The following is a 12,469-nucleotide window of genomic DNA, read 5'->3' on the forward strand; positions in this document are numbered from 1 at the left end:
TTAGTGCAATACTCTCAATTTAGTGTTTATGCATAATACATGTTATATATAGCTTTTTTTTAACTAATTTTTTTTATGCAAAAATGTATAAAAAAGTGTTTTATATCCATTTATGTGCGTATCTCTGATACAATACGATACCCTTTAATATGTATCTAAATTTTGGCTGACCGATACGACAATCAATACCGATACTTTAATCTTTGAGAGTTACATAAGTATAGTTTTACATCGATTATTTGTGAGACCTTAGATGTGTCTTAATATACCCTTGGGTTGTCTTCTTGTCTAATTTTGAACAGATCTAAGTATGAATGCTAGGTCCGAAGAAAAGGATGAGCTTAGCAGGGATACTAGTGTACTAGTGTCTTACCCAACCCATTGCCTCCCTTGACAAGTTTGTGACTGCAAGAGGCCATTGAATCCAAACCAAGGGACATGTTGAAGCGTGCCCAGCTTCTAATGGGACCGGGGCATTATTGATGGTATCAGAATAGATTCAAACTGTGTGTGAGACCATAGTGGAGACTCTGTGTCGAAAGGGGGGAAGATTGTGATCTGGTCTTGAAAATGTTTAAAAAATCTTGAAGTTGAGATCAATTTTGTAGAAAACTCCGGCCCAGCCTGGCCCGAGGTCTCATATGCCCAATTCTAGCCCAGTTTATTTGGGCTAAATACATCCCAGACCGTCTTCACCCTCTCGGCCTCTCTTCTTCCTTTTCTTTTTCCAATCCTCTCCAAAGTCCCACCGCAATTTCTCAAGAAAATTTTGTACTTCGCGCGAAATGGCGCATCAGCAACTGCTACCGTTACCGATCCAACGACCTTGTCTTCTCCCCTGCAACACTATAAATAGCTTGCAACGTGCTTCTGCTGCTCATAAACCCATCCTGATTCACTGTCTCTGTTCTGGGAGCGGCGGTGACACAAGAAACGCTCCTGCTAAGATTAGGTCGGGAGAAATCCCTCCGAATGCGCTTCGTCGGAAGGTGGATCCTCTTTGGAGGGGAGGCTTCAGTTTAGGAGTCGACTTGGGAATGTCTCGTACTGGCCTTGCACTCGGCAAAGGCTTTTCTCCTCGGCCTTTATCTGTAATACCACTAGATTATCTTTTCTGTTTTTTTGTACCTCCTATCTCCTCTTCCTTCTTCCTTGCTTTAGGGTTTCGTTTCAACTGGTTTAGGTTTTGGAGTTTCGTGGTAACAAGCTGGAGTTGCGACTTCTCGAGATTGCGGAACGAGAGGTACTTCTCTCCCTGTGTCTCTCTCTCTCTCGAATCTGTTCAAGTTTCGAAAATTTTGGAACAATTCAGCCACTGTTTTTTTTCTATTGGCATTCTCTCCAACAATTTCTTTGTTTATTTTGATTTGATGTGAAGTTTATGAGAGGGAAAGTTTCTACATTTGTCTTAAATTGAATATTCTGATTTTGGGAGTAATTTCTCTTCTTTATTGATATTATTATTGTGGAGGAACTCTAGGAAGTTGATGAATTCATAATTGGGCTTCCTAAATCTCATGATGGAAGGGAGACGCCTCAATCGAACAAAGTTCGCAGTGTGGCAGGAAGGTTTGCAGTTCGAGCCGCAGAGAGGTGATGCATACTGATCTCATTGTCACTTATTTTACTTCTTGCAAATAAAAGTTAAACATTGCATAAGGAATTTCTGGTGGATTGAACATCTATGCTTGAAAGTTAGAAATCCTATATGTTGCAGGCCATTAGTTGGAAGTTAGAAATCCCCAATGTTGCAGGCCATTAGTTGAGAGGTTTTTGTCCTCTGAACTTGAAAGATTTATTGATAAAAGTCTTTAGGTTCCAGTTCTACTGACGTACTGTGATATTAGTGAGAGGTTTTTTGTCCTCTTCCTATAGCGTTTGATCACAATGAAAGTTTCTAATTCCATTTTCAATGTCTATCCATGTTTAGAGGAACCTCTATTTGCTTTCAACATGAGATAATGATTTCAGTATTCCCTAAAAGCAGAGGTTGGCGAGTATATCTGCAGGACGAACATGGGACATCAATGGAGGCTCTTGACTCTATGATTGATTTGTAAGTTTTCTGTGATACAGCCTAATTATTTTTGGTTGCATACTTTTGTTTGGAGCAAGCAGACCTAGCAAGCAGACCTATGAATTGTCATGTGCCTGCCTTTTTTTTCTTGTGAGCAAATTGTCTTCAGTTTACTTTGCATAAGTAGTATTTGTGCTGCTTGCTGTAAAAACCACCAATATCTTTGTCCAAGCTTTGAGATCTGTAGTTAATGGTTTCCAGTAGACTTAAACTGTGAATGTGGTTCAAAAGATTGAATGCCTCTGGTTCATGTCACAAAGGAAGTGTCATGTCTGACTCCTCAAAGACAAAGCATCCGTCTTTAAGCACAAATCTGGCTATCGACCTTTGCTAGGAATTGATCCAATCATGCTGATTTTAAAGACCAAAATCAGCATGATTGGATGACATTCCACCATACAATGTCTAAACATTTCCCTGAGATAAGGGAAAAATTCTAGTGTTTGGTGGAATAGGAAAAAAAAAATTTAATGGTTGCATTCATTCAACTTTTCTTTATTTTTCAGCCTATAGATCATACCAGTCAATTTTTTTGGTTTTGATACTCAAGGTAGATAGGTGGTTGCATTTATGTATGTATTTGGATGAAGGATTACTCAGACTTAAGATCCTGAACCGTAAAATCCAATTATTTGAATTAGTAATTAATGCCTAAGCTATATATCACAGCCTGTTTCCTTCTAGCTGCTTCCAATTAATTTATTGGTCATATCTTTTCTTCCCCTTGCTTGGTATGCCAGTAAAAGCTTGAGCTGCTAGAGTGAATACATGGTTTGAGTTTCAGGGTGGCCACTGTAGCAAGAAAATGGCAAAAGGTGAGGACCACCTCCTCCTAACCACTCCTGGGACCCGGCAAAAGTTGGACTCGCACTAGGATATCCCCCCCCCCTTCTCCTTTTACAACTTGTGATGCTTTAGTATTAGTAGAAATTGCATGTTGAATTGTCATAAGATGTAAATTATTAAATGAAATTATATTGTCATAAGATGTAAATTATTAAATGAAATTATAAGAGTAGAAATGCCTCATCATATGAAAATTCTATCAATAATCTTTCAGAGGTGTCAAAAAGTCTGCTCGCCAAGGAAGAGTTGATGCCTTCGCTGCAATGGTATGCAAAACTTCTCTTCAACTATTTTTTTTTCTTGATCTGTTGAAAGATGGTGTTTTATCTAAATCTATTTTCAATTTTATCACAGATGGTACTGAAGAGATATTTCTCCATGTCGGGTTATGGAGCTGAACTTGTGCTTCCCAAGCAGTTGGACCTTCAACTAAAGCTTCTAAGGGGTCCTGCCAAGGACAAGGATTTTTTCCCAGAAAATGTTGAGGCTTGACAATTTAAGACCATCCAAACAGTACGTTTCTGAAGCCTTCGTGGAAATCATTTTTGAATACTATGATATTATTTCCCAATATTACTGTTGCTTGAACTGTTTCTTCCATGAATCACTTTTTAGATTGCCTTGTAATGTATGTTTTTCAATTTCCACAGTCCATACCTCTCCAATGTGCGTTGATTATTTTTTCAAATCCAGTACGTCCATAAGAAAAAAACCAATCAATACTTCATACTTCCAATCATAAGCAAACTACGGATTACATATCCCTTTTTTATAGATTGCTGTGAGTTTAGATATCTTCTACTTATACAAGCTGCTAGTTTCTTCAGAAGTTCCTCCAATTAGGCAAAATCAGGAAGTTGTTGCAAGGCTAATTTACATTTTGATATATGTTAGTTATTGGTGTCACAAATGTGTGGAATTTTTGGAAGACACAAGACAGAGATATGAGCAATCCATTATCATGGTTTTTCCTAGCTAAATCATTTGTTTATGATCAGAGTTGGGAGAGTGCACCATAATGGCTTGTGTATTGGTGCACATGCATGGACATACATGGCATGCACGCCAATGCAATGAGGTATTTGTTTGAATTAAATTCTGAATTTTAACACATGGCTAATCTAGACCAGGTCCTATTTATCCAATAATGGGAAGCTTGGAAAAGTTAAAGACCCCTTGCGACCATAATATTTCATCTATATTTTACTTTCTAAGGCCAATAATCCATCTACCTATATTGTTTAGGAAGGAGTTGATGACTGGCGGGTGTTCCACAAATAATTAGAATGTGTCTGAATAATTTACTTCTTGTTGGACATCATCTCTAATAATAATGAAATTGCCCATATTCAGGAACATTTTCTTTTCTTTTCTTGATTTGAAATAAAGAAATTATAGGTTTCATCTGGAATGTAGAATGAACAGCGTCCACCAGCACAGCACAGCACAGCATTATGGGTGGTAAGAGCAACAAGTGCATAAGAGCGATGGGTAATTTTGAAATCCCTGAAATGCAACTCAAGTAAATGGTTCCCTAGGCCATGTGGTTGGAGCTTGATGGAATCTTGTACTGGCCTAAATACAGTTTAAAGTTACATCCATGGTTTTGAAGTATTGAAGGACAACATGAAGAGTTTTTAGATTCTGCCTCTGCATTTGAGCAGGCTCATTCACGTTAATAGCAAGCTTGTCAGATGGGTATGAATTTCAATTGTGTAGTGGTGCAGGTTGTAGATTTGTTGGTTAGGACATAGGCCAGTAATGATAGGAATGTGCGCAAATGCTGATCTAGAATTACTTTTGTAAGTACACTGATGATGAGTAAATGCTTTTGTATGCTACTTTAGAAATGGGATTATCACCCAGAAATGTTTTTTCGCTTCTCATTCTCACAAGGGCCAGAGAGTCTTGACAGAAAATGCCTATCTCAACATAGGCTTACATCACAATCAATGTCTTTTCAATTCTGTTTCTCTTTGCAAAAGATTAACAATGCGTTCTATTGCTCCGAATCACCACTTGGTTCTCTGCCGAGTGTGGTCAATTGTAATCTGGCCACATTTACGGAAAAGCAGAAATTTCAGTCAGAGAGGCCTACCTGAATCTCTTCTTTTAGGTGGTAGACTCATGGTGAGTTGGTCGTGGCTCAATACAACTTGCTGAACCCAGATGGCTGTTGAGATTCTCCTACCCTTGGCAAAGAAAATTCCCTTTCAAGTGAAACCTGCAAACTTGCCATTACTTTTGCTACAGAAGCCCAAAGGATTGGAGAACAACAGAAGGCATAGGCGGACACAGCAAGGGCTCGCACAACCCCATCTGAGTACCAAGGGCATGCCATGACAAAAAGTACACCGGCAATCTCTAAACCAGGTGTCAATACAGCAAGTGGTGCCAACTGGAAGGAATTAATTGCTACCGAGGCAAGTGCTGAAGAGCCAAACAAGTACAAAGTCCAGCCTACGAGTGGGTGCACTGTCCGCGGTATAACAAAGAAGGGGATTGTGTAGGCAGCTACAATGGACCACATCACAGCCATCTTGAACCCTGTTTGCAAGGATAGACTCTTGTCCGGTTTTCTGTAGCAAAACTTGGACAGATTCGGCCTTGCAAGTCGGGTCAGTGCCATCACTGCTAGGTACATTGCTGACAGGATCAATACCATGGGCACCTCGGCGCTGTACCTGTTCGAAGAGAATGAACACCCAAAGGGCAAGTCAAACAATGCATGAAATTTGAGCTGGGTAAATAGCCTTTGATAGCCTAAAATTGATCCATTACTAGCATAATAAAGCCATAGGAGGCAGACGCTAACCACAATCCCAACATAATATAAGAGATTGTTTTTGGAGTCATCATTTAGATGCATTCACAGTTCATGCCAGGGACAATGACAAACATGTATATGCTTCTTGGATATATCTTAGCACTGAGGCAAAAGCATACAAGTGATTTGTTATCTTACCCAAGTGTTTGTCGGCGTTGCTCATGCCATTGAAGACCTAGTGGTAGAACTGGCCAAGACCACCAATACCATGGTTTTAGCCACGGAACGCTAGGGAATGTGATTACACTGTTAGGCCCACAGGGTATGCTCCATCGGAGCTTCAGATCTGCCACCCAATAAAGAACATGTTACTATGTAATTTCATCACAATAATATTCAAAATGTGTGATTGGATATTCCAAATACTCCACAATGTGTAATGGGCAAAGAATTGATTCCTTACAGTAATATGAAGCATCCATCTGATAGCCCAGTGGTAGTCTGTATGTGCCGTCAAGCTTGGTGCCATTAGGTTGTGGATGGAACAATGGACGGTCAAGCAAGTCCGGGAAGTAGCTAACCAGGAAACCCTGGTCTGCACCATCCGGGTTTTCACGTCCAACCTCCAATTCATGCATCATGTGCTTGAACACCTCCATTGATGGCTTAAGTCATTAGGGGAGAGAGAAAACACAAATCAGTGATTGAATAACAGACTTTCACAATTTAGCCTATTTGGGTTTGAACCAACAGTGCGAGAGAGCATACCTGTAGCACAAACAGGCCAGTGTGGAAGATGCAGGGGTTGATGAAGACAGCACAGAATTGTCCACACTGGAAGAGTTCATCTGTCTTTTGGAGGAAGAGATTATCAGAGTCAAGCATGACCACCCTATCATACTTCACCAGGCTCCAAGCATAGAGCTTGTTCATCGTCAACTTAAACCTGTCATAGTTTCGTTCCGTCTGGTATGGGTTATGCAGGTTTTCTACCCTCATCACTTTCACTCCATCTTCCTTTTCCCTGCATCAAAACCAGCTTACCAGATGTCATTTGACTGCAAATGCAATTTTAATCTAATCTGATTGATAAGAAACATTAGTCTAGATCTCGAATCAGTTAATCAAAATGGTCTTTGATCAATCAGGTAAAGAGTCATTGATCCAATTTTTTTTTGAAGATTTCCCTTGCTTTGTTTGGAAGGAATTTAATGGGAGTGTGACCAGTCAACGAAGTAAACCGTCACCACAAGCCTCCAAAAAATTCAACTCGTTTTCGTCAATTAAATCTCGCTGGGACATTTACAGGTCTCTTCCGCACATTAGGTGACCCCCCTCTCTCTCTCTCCAGAAAAATAAAAGAAAAGGTCAAAAATCAAAATATCTTGAAGCCTGAAGGAGAAGGTAACGAAAAGGAGAAATTTTTTTCAAAATTCTAATGAAGAGACGAGAGACTATGGCCAGCCAAGCAGGTGGGAAGCGAAGAGATGAAGAAGGAAGAAAATCTAGACAACATTGGCCGTCCGATCAGCTTTCCTGTTTTTTCCCCTCGTGATGTGTAACCCACTATCGGAAACATGACTTTACCCCTTTATTCACTGAACAGGAAAGTCAGGAATCGAGATTCCTACGAATCCAACGGCTCCTATTGTCTGTCCAAGTTCATCCATCCAATTATAGTATTTGAGTTCACCGGAGTATACTAATTAGATGCCAAACGGTGCCGTGCCGGAAAGCAATCAAAGCATCCAGATATTGTAAGAGAAGAGAAGAGTATAGGACTTTAAGATGTAGTAATTCGAGAAGTGGTGGCGGAAGATTTTTCACTTACAGAGCTTGAACCCATCGGATCGGTACATCAAGAGAGGCAATGACGACGAGATCGGCGTCCACATGAAGTCTTGACAGAGATCTGAGCATCACGCGAGTCGCAACATAGAACTCATAATCCCTTGGAGTTCCCATATACATCATCGATACGTAAGCGTTCCGATGCACTCTTTCTTCCTCAGACACCACGCTTTGAATCGCAACCGCTGCAAGAGTAGCCATCACCAACAACAAAACCTTCAACCTTCCCAACCCCAACCTCCTTCCGTTCCCCATTCTTCTTGTTTCTTCTTCTTCAACAAAGAATCGTTCCAAGACCTAAAAAAGAATCAGCTTTAAGGGAAGCAACCTTACTCAAAATTGAGTCTTCCCTCTTTTCTTCTCATTTTCTGAAATCAGCATCTTCGGAGGACAAAATAACGAAGCGATTTCAGGAAACTGGCACAGTAAACTGTCAGAATCAACGATCGCCGCCTGAATTCACAGGAAATAGGCAAAGGTTCCGATTAGAACGACGGAAGAAAAACAAGAAATGGTTTTTCTCCGCCGTTCTTCGTAAGGGAAAGGGAAAGGGAAAGGGGAAGTTGTCAATAGAGTTGCAGAGAAAGGAGAGGGGAGGAGTCGAGAGAGATACAGATTACAGATAGGGCTCGAGAGTCGTTTTCTCTTCTTGTGAAGAATTTGAAGAGTGGAAAGAGCCCTAAAATGTCTCAAATAAATAATAAAAAAGTTGCTAATTTAAAGGTAAAGGAAAATATACAAAATCTGTGGGCCCCGAATTTCCAGCCGTTTGCGACGTGACATTGTGCAACAGCACTAAAACTGTCTTGCATTCTGATGTTGCCACGTGGCAATTGCGGGGTAAACCTCAGTCCTAATGGAGCCTCCTTCCCCCCACTGAGCAGGGTAAAAGTTTGATTTGTAGTAAAGTGGACTCTTTGACTTTTCTTAGTTTTTACATTTTATGGGGTTCATGATCATGGATAGTTCACCTAATATGGAATCTATGGACCGGCAGTTAGTTTTGTCGTTAGCATCATGGCTTTAGGTTCGGATCGGCTGTATGGGCCGTATCATATCGATATCAGCTGAGATAATTCTGATACAATCTGGGATTAGGTATCGATATTGGAATAGGGGTAAAATTGTAAAGAAATTTTTTTATATAATGAAAAGTAAAGGGTAAAATTGATCTATGAGATCCAAGAATGCGGCAAGTGTCGGACCCGCTTGGGAGATCGGTGAGGTATTCTCACCAAGAATATAATCAGTATCAAGGGGTTTGGGAGTGAAGGTGTGTAAACTTTAGTCTCACATTAGATTACTGGATTAATTGATAAACTCTAACCTCCTTAACATGGCGCAATATGTTTTAAAATTTTGATGTCTATGAGTCAAAGAAAACAATATTATACCAAGATTAATAAAGTTAATGCGTTACAAGATCGACCCAACACAAGTCAATCTAATATTTGTATCTTATCGATATTGGCCAAGTCGGTCGATAACTGAATCCATGATTAGCATAGTTTTTAAAAATAGAAGGAAAATTGCACTATGACAACGTGAAAAGAATTGAGTTCCCAGATGGAATAGAGTTTATAGTCCATAAACCATAGAGACTATAGGTCTATTCTCTCTGTCACGTCCCATTTAGATATCTTAGGAGATGGTGGTGGGTGGTAGGTGTTCGTGGCTTATTACAAGTTTCCCACGTTGTCACCTACTCTTCTTCTACTGTGCATTGCATGCTACACGAAGCTTAGAGACGCTGTGCTACCCCCGGCCACTACCCCACAGGCCACGACCCACATGGCTATACAGGGCTGGAGCGATGGTTGGTGTTTGCTTTTCACCTAATTAAGCCCCTAATCATTTTGATTTTCTTATTCTTTTCTTTTTCTAAGTTGTGTTTGGTAGTGAAGAAAAAAAAATTGATCTTGAGCTTTTAGCGTTCTAATGGTGGCTCAAGATCTTCAACCATTTGAATAAGAAGCTTAGTTCTCACAAACCTAATAGATATTAGGAAGCATCACCTAGATATTTATCATGGGTAACAAAGAATTTTAGTTTCATGTTTGGTTATTGGTTGGTCTCACTTGAAATTATTAGGGAAACACTTTTTAAAACTTGTTCTTGGTAATTTTAATTACTACTCCTATTGATCTCCTTGAAAAAAAAAGTGTTTCATTGTCTTCTCTGATGTTTATGTTCTTATTTATTTATTTATTATTTTTTTTTTTTTTATGATGATGATATATTTAGTGTGAACCTTTGGATTCTCGCACATAAAATAATAATGCAAATCAATTTATGACGAGAAATTTTGTCCCTCTAGCATTTTCATTTTTGTCCACACACAGACCTTGTTTCAAGAGGGTTGGGACGTCTTTTCAAACAAGGCTGTGTATGGACTGAAGAACTCTATGGACAAAGTTATTTCCCCCTTAATTTATTTAAACACTTTAAATTTGCTGATGTATTAATGTTTTTTTCTGTAGTATAAAGAATAAAGATTAAGACTTGAGATTGCAATGGGTATGCCCCAGTAGATTGGTATTGAGCACATGCATCGTATGGCTGGGATCCATGCATGCCATGTTCCTCATATTACACTCTTAAACGGGATAATACATCCCTTAGTTACATGTCGAATTAGGATTAATAGTATTCATTACTTGGACATTTGGATTTTATTATATTCGCTAATTAATTAAGAAGTCATTGACCCATACTAACTAGCTCAACCATGGAAAACTAAAGGTGTGAATGCTTTGGTTCAATAATTTGACCATTTCAATTAGTTTCCTCAGCTATCAGTCAACTATATGTAAGTAGATCAGGTGAGGCCAATATCGTATGAACAAGTAGACCCGCAATATCCCTAGTCTACATGTCAAGTTTTAATCCAAGATATCACCAAGTGGTAAAATAAAGTTTTGAAAATATAGGCACAAGCATGTGCATAAATATACGAATTAACTTATTGCTAAAAAAATATAAGGATGTATGGTAATCCATGGGAAGGTATTTGATTGAATTAGAACAAAAAAATTATATATGATTAATCCAAACCTAGACTTGTCTATCCAACAATTAGGATCCCCACATCATCCTACCACATTGCTAAAAATTATGAAACATCTATACATGGCCACAAAATGGTCCCTCACCCTCAACCTCACCCTCACTATAACTTGTAGATCTAGTTTTCTGATTTGGATACTAGGGGAAGAATCTCCTCAATAAGCATTTAGATCTACCATATGTCAGATGAATTTGAAATTCTGAGAATGGATAGATTGCAAGTTTCCCCGCTCACCATGGTTTCAATTCATTGTATCAAATATGGTATCGGTACTGATACTAATTCTCACGGATCGAACCATATCATTTGAGAACATGGTTTTTGCCCTTCTTTTTTTTTTTTTTTTTAATATATATATATATATATATATGTATTTATTTACGTTTTTTCCTTTAGTTTGTATCATTTTATCGATATAGACTCTACCAAAAATCAATATCAATCTTTATTAATACCAATAAATATTAAGTAATTCGAGCAATCCAATACATATTTCTTATACTTCTCACATATTAAATTTCATACTAATCCAAAATACCATTCTCCCATTCATATAACAAAAGTTTCCTATGCCTTCATCCAAAAACTTGTTGAGACATACCTGACTAAATAAAAAACAATAAAAAATTTAAGATAAGAGGAAACATAAAATAGGGACGTAGCAAAGATAATCACCAGCACCGGAGTTGAACAGAAGATATGGATCACTACGACACCTTAAATCGTCACTATCATTATTAATAAAATATTTATTGTCACCGAACAATTTGGTGGGTTTATCCCTGGCCAATTAAGAATTACCAAACCTTACAAACATGTGCTTTGCAAGGCCCTAAGTGCCTAACTGCCCAGACGAATAAATGGACGGAGCTCGATCTCAAGCCGAGTGAAGCGGCCAGATTCAGCCAACACATGAACCACATGATCAGAGTATTCATTTTCCCTAATTTATAATATGGATGTCTGATGAGCTATTGGTGCGGGCTATGACTTTTTTTTTTTTTTCTCTTCTTATTATCTTTAACGTTGCTCCGTCCTTTAATTGATTGAAGCTCTACTTTAATTTCTAAGCTTTTTGGTCGTGATTCCTCACTAACAAAATCTTTTACCAGCCAAGGCACATTGATGAGGATAGATATTTATAAGATAAGGAAGTCATGGTCAAGAAATTTCAAATCATCTAGGGGTGCCTCTGCTTGGTATCTTCCTTCTCCAGGTTGGAAAGTCTCCAACTGGGGGAGCTGTATTTACGCGGATGGAACACATTCTTTATGTAAGAATGGCAATGGCAACTCCGTGTAAGTTCCTTTGTTATATGGGGAGAGAGAGACATAGTATGCATTGTTGGCTTGTTGAGACCAAGCAATTCCCCACTTGCAGAAAGGATCTAATACCTTTATTTACATTTTGAAAATGAGTGGCTCACATTCTTATGCGTGTGATGTACAACTACATTCACCATCTCACCTGATACTCATTTGAATTATGTATCATTGCCTATAGGGGTGGTAAAAAAACTCACTCAATCGAAACCGTCCTAGCTTGTCTTAGCCTGAATAGGGCCTTGACATTTCAGTCTATAGGAAGGATTAGGATTGAGAATTTTAGGTCTAAGGTCAGGTTGGGTTGAGCCTTGGTTGAGATCTCAACTCAACCTAATCAGAATCATTCCAACCTGACCTTGTATAGTAAATACATAACAATATAAATATATTAACAATTATAAATGGGTACCTATAAAAAAAGATTTACAACAAATCTTTTGTTTTTCACAATCTACATATATACGAAAACATTGATCTTTAGCCTTTGCAATGTATCAAGATCAAACAACAAAGTATAACCCAAAAAAAAAAAAAAA

General features: G+C 38.6%; 2 protein-coding genes across 4 annotated transcripts; one reads left to right on the plus strand and one right to left on the minus strand.

Moving 5' to 3' along the window:
* The first annotated feature begins 675 nt into the window (after positions 1-675).
* On the plus strand, positions 676-11,921 carry LOC122081746 (putative pre-16S rRNA nuclease). 3 transcript variants are annotated; one of them, XM_042648982.1, is made up of 7 exons: positions 676-1,091; positions 1,184-1,243; positions 1,481-1,593; positions 1,988-2,056; positions 3,138-3,189; positions 3,278-3,436; positions 11,721-11,921. In XM_042648982.1, the coding sequence occupies exons 1-6, from the start codon at positions 786-788 to the stop codon at positions 3,413-3,415; spliced, it is 738 nt and encodes a 245-aa protein (XP_042504916.1). In that variant the 5' UTR covers positions 676-785; the 3' UTR covers positions 3,416-3,436; positions 11,721-11,921. The 3 variants fall into 3 exon arrangements, with proteins under 3 accessions (XP_042504916.1, XP_042504915.1, XP_042504914.1); XM_042648981.1 differs by lacking the exon at positions 11,721-11,921 and adding an exon at positions 4,340-4,815; XM_042648980.1 differs by lacking the exon at positions 11,721-11,921 and adding an exon at positions 4,313-4,815 and having other exon boundaries at positions 677-1,091.
* Positions 4,742-8,219, minus strand: LOC122081745 (putative glucuronosyltransferase PGSIP8). Its single transcript, XM_042648979.1, has 5 exons — positions 7,522-8,219; positions 6,459-6,714; positions 6,154-6,355; positions 5,889-6,036; positions 4,742-5,607 (listed from the first exon to the last, which is right to left on the minus strand). The coding sequence occupies exons 1-5, from the start codon at positions 7,794-7,796 to the stop codon at positions 5,070-5,072; spliced, it is 1,419 nt and encodes a 472-aa protein (XP_042504913.1). The 5' UTR covers positions 7,797-8,219; the 3' UTR covers positions 4,742-5,069.
* Positions 11,922-12,469: the final 548 nt, after the last annotated feature.

This window comes from Macadamia integrifolia, chromosome 6, assembly GCF_013358625.1.
Source record: "Macadamia integrifolia cultivar HAES 741 chromosome 6, SCU_Mint_v3, whole genome shotgun sequence".
NCBI lineage: Eukaryota > Viridiplantae > Streptophyta > Magnoliopsida > Proteales > Proteaceae > Macadamia > Macadamia integrifolia.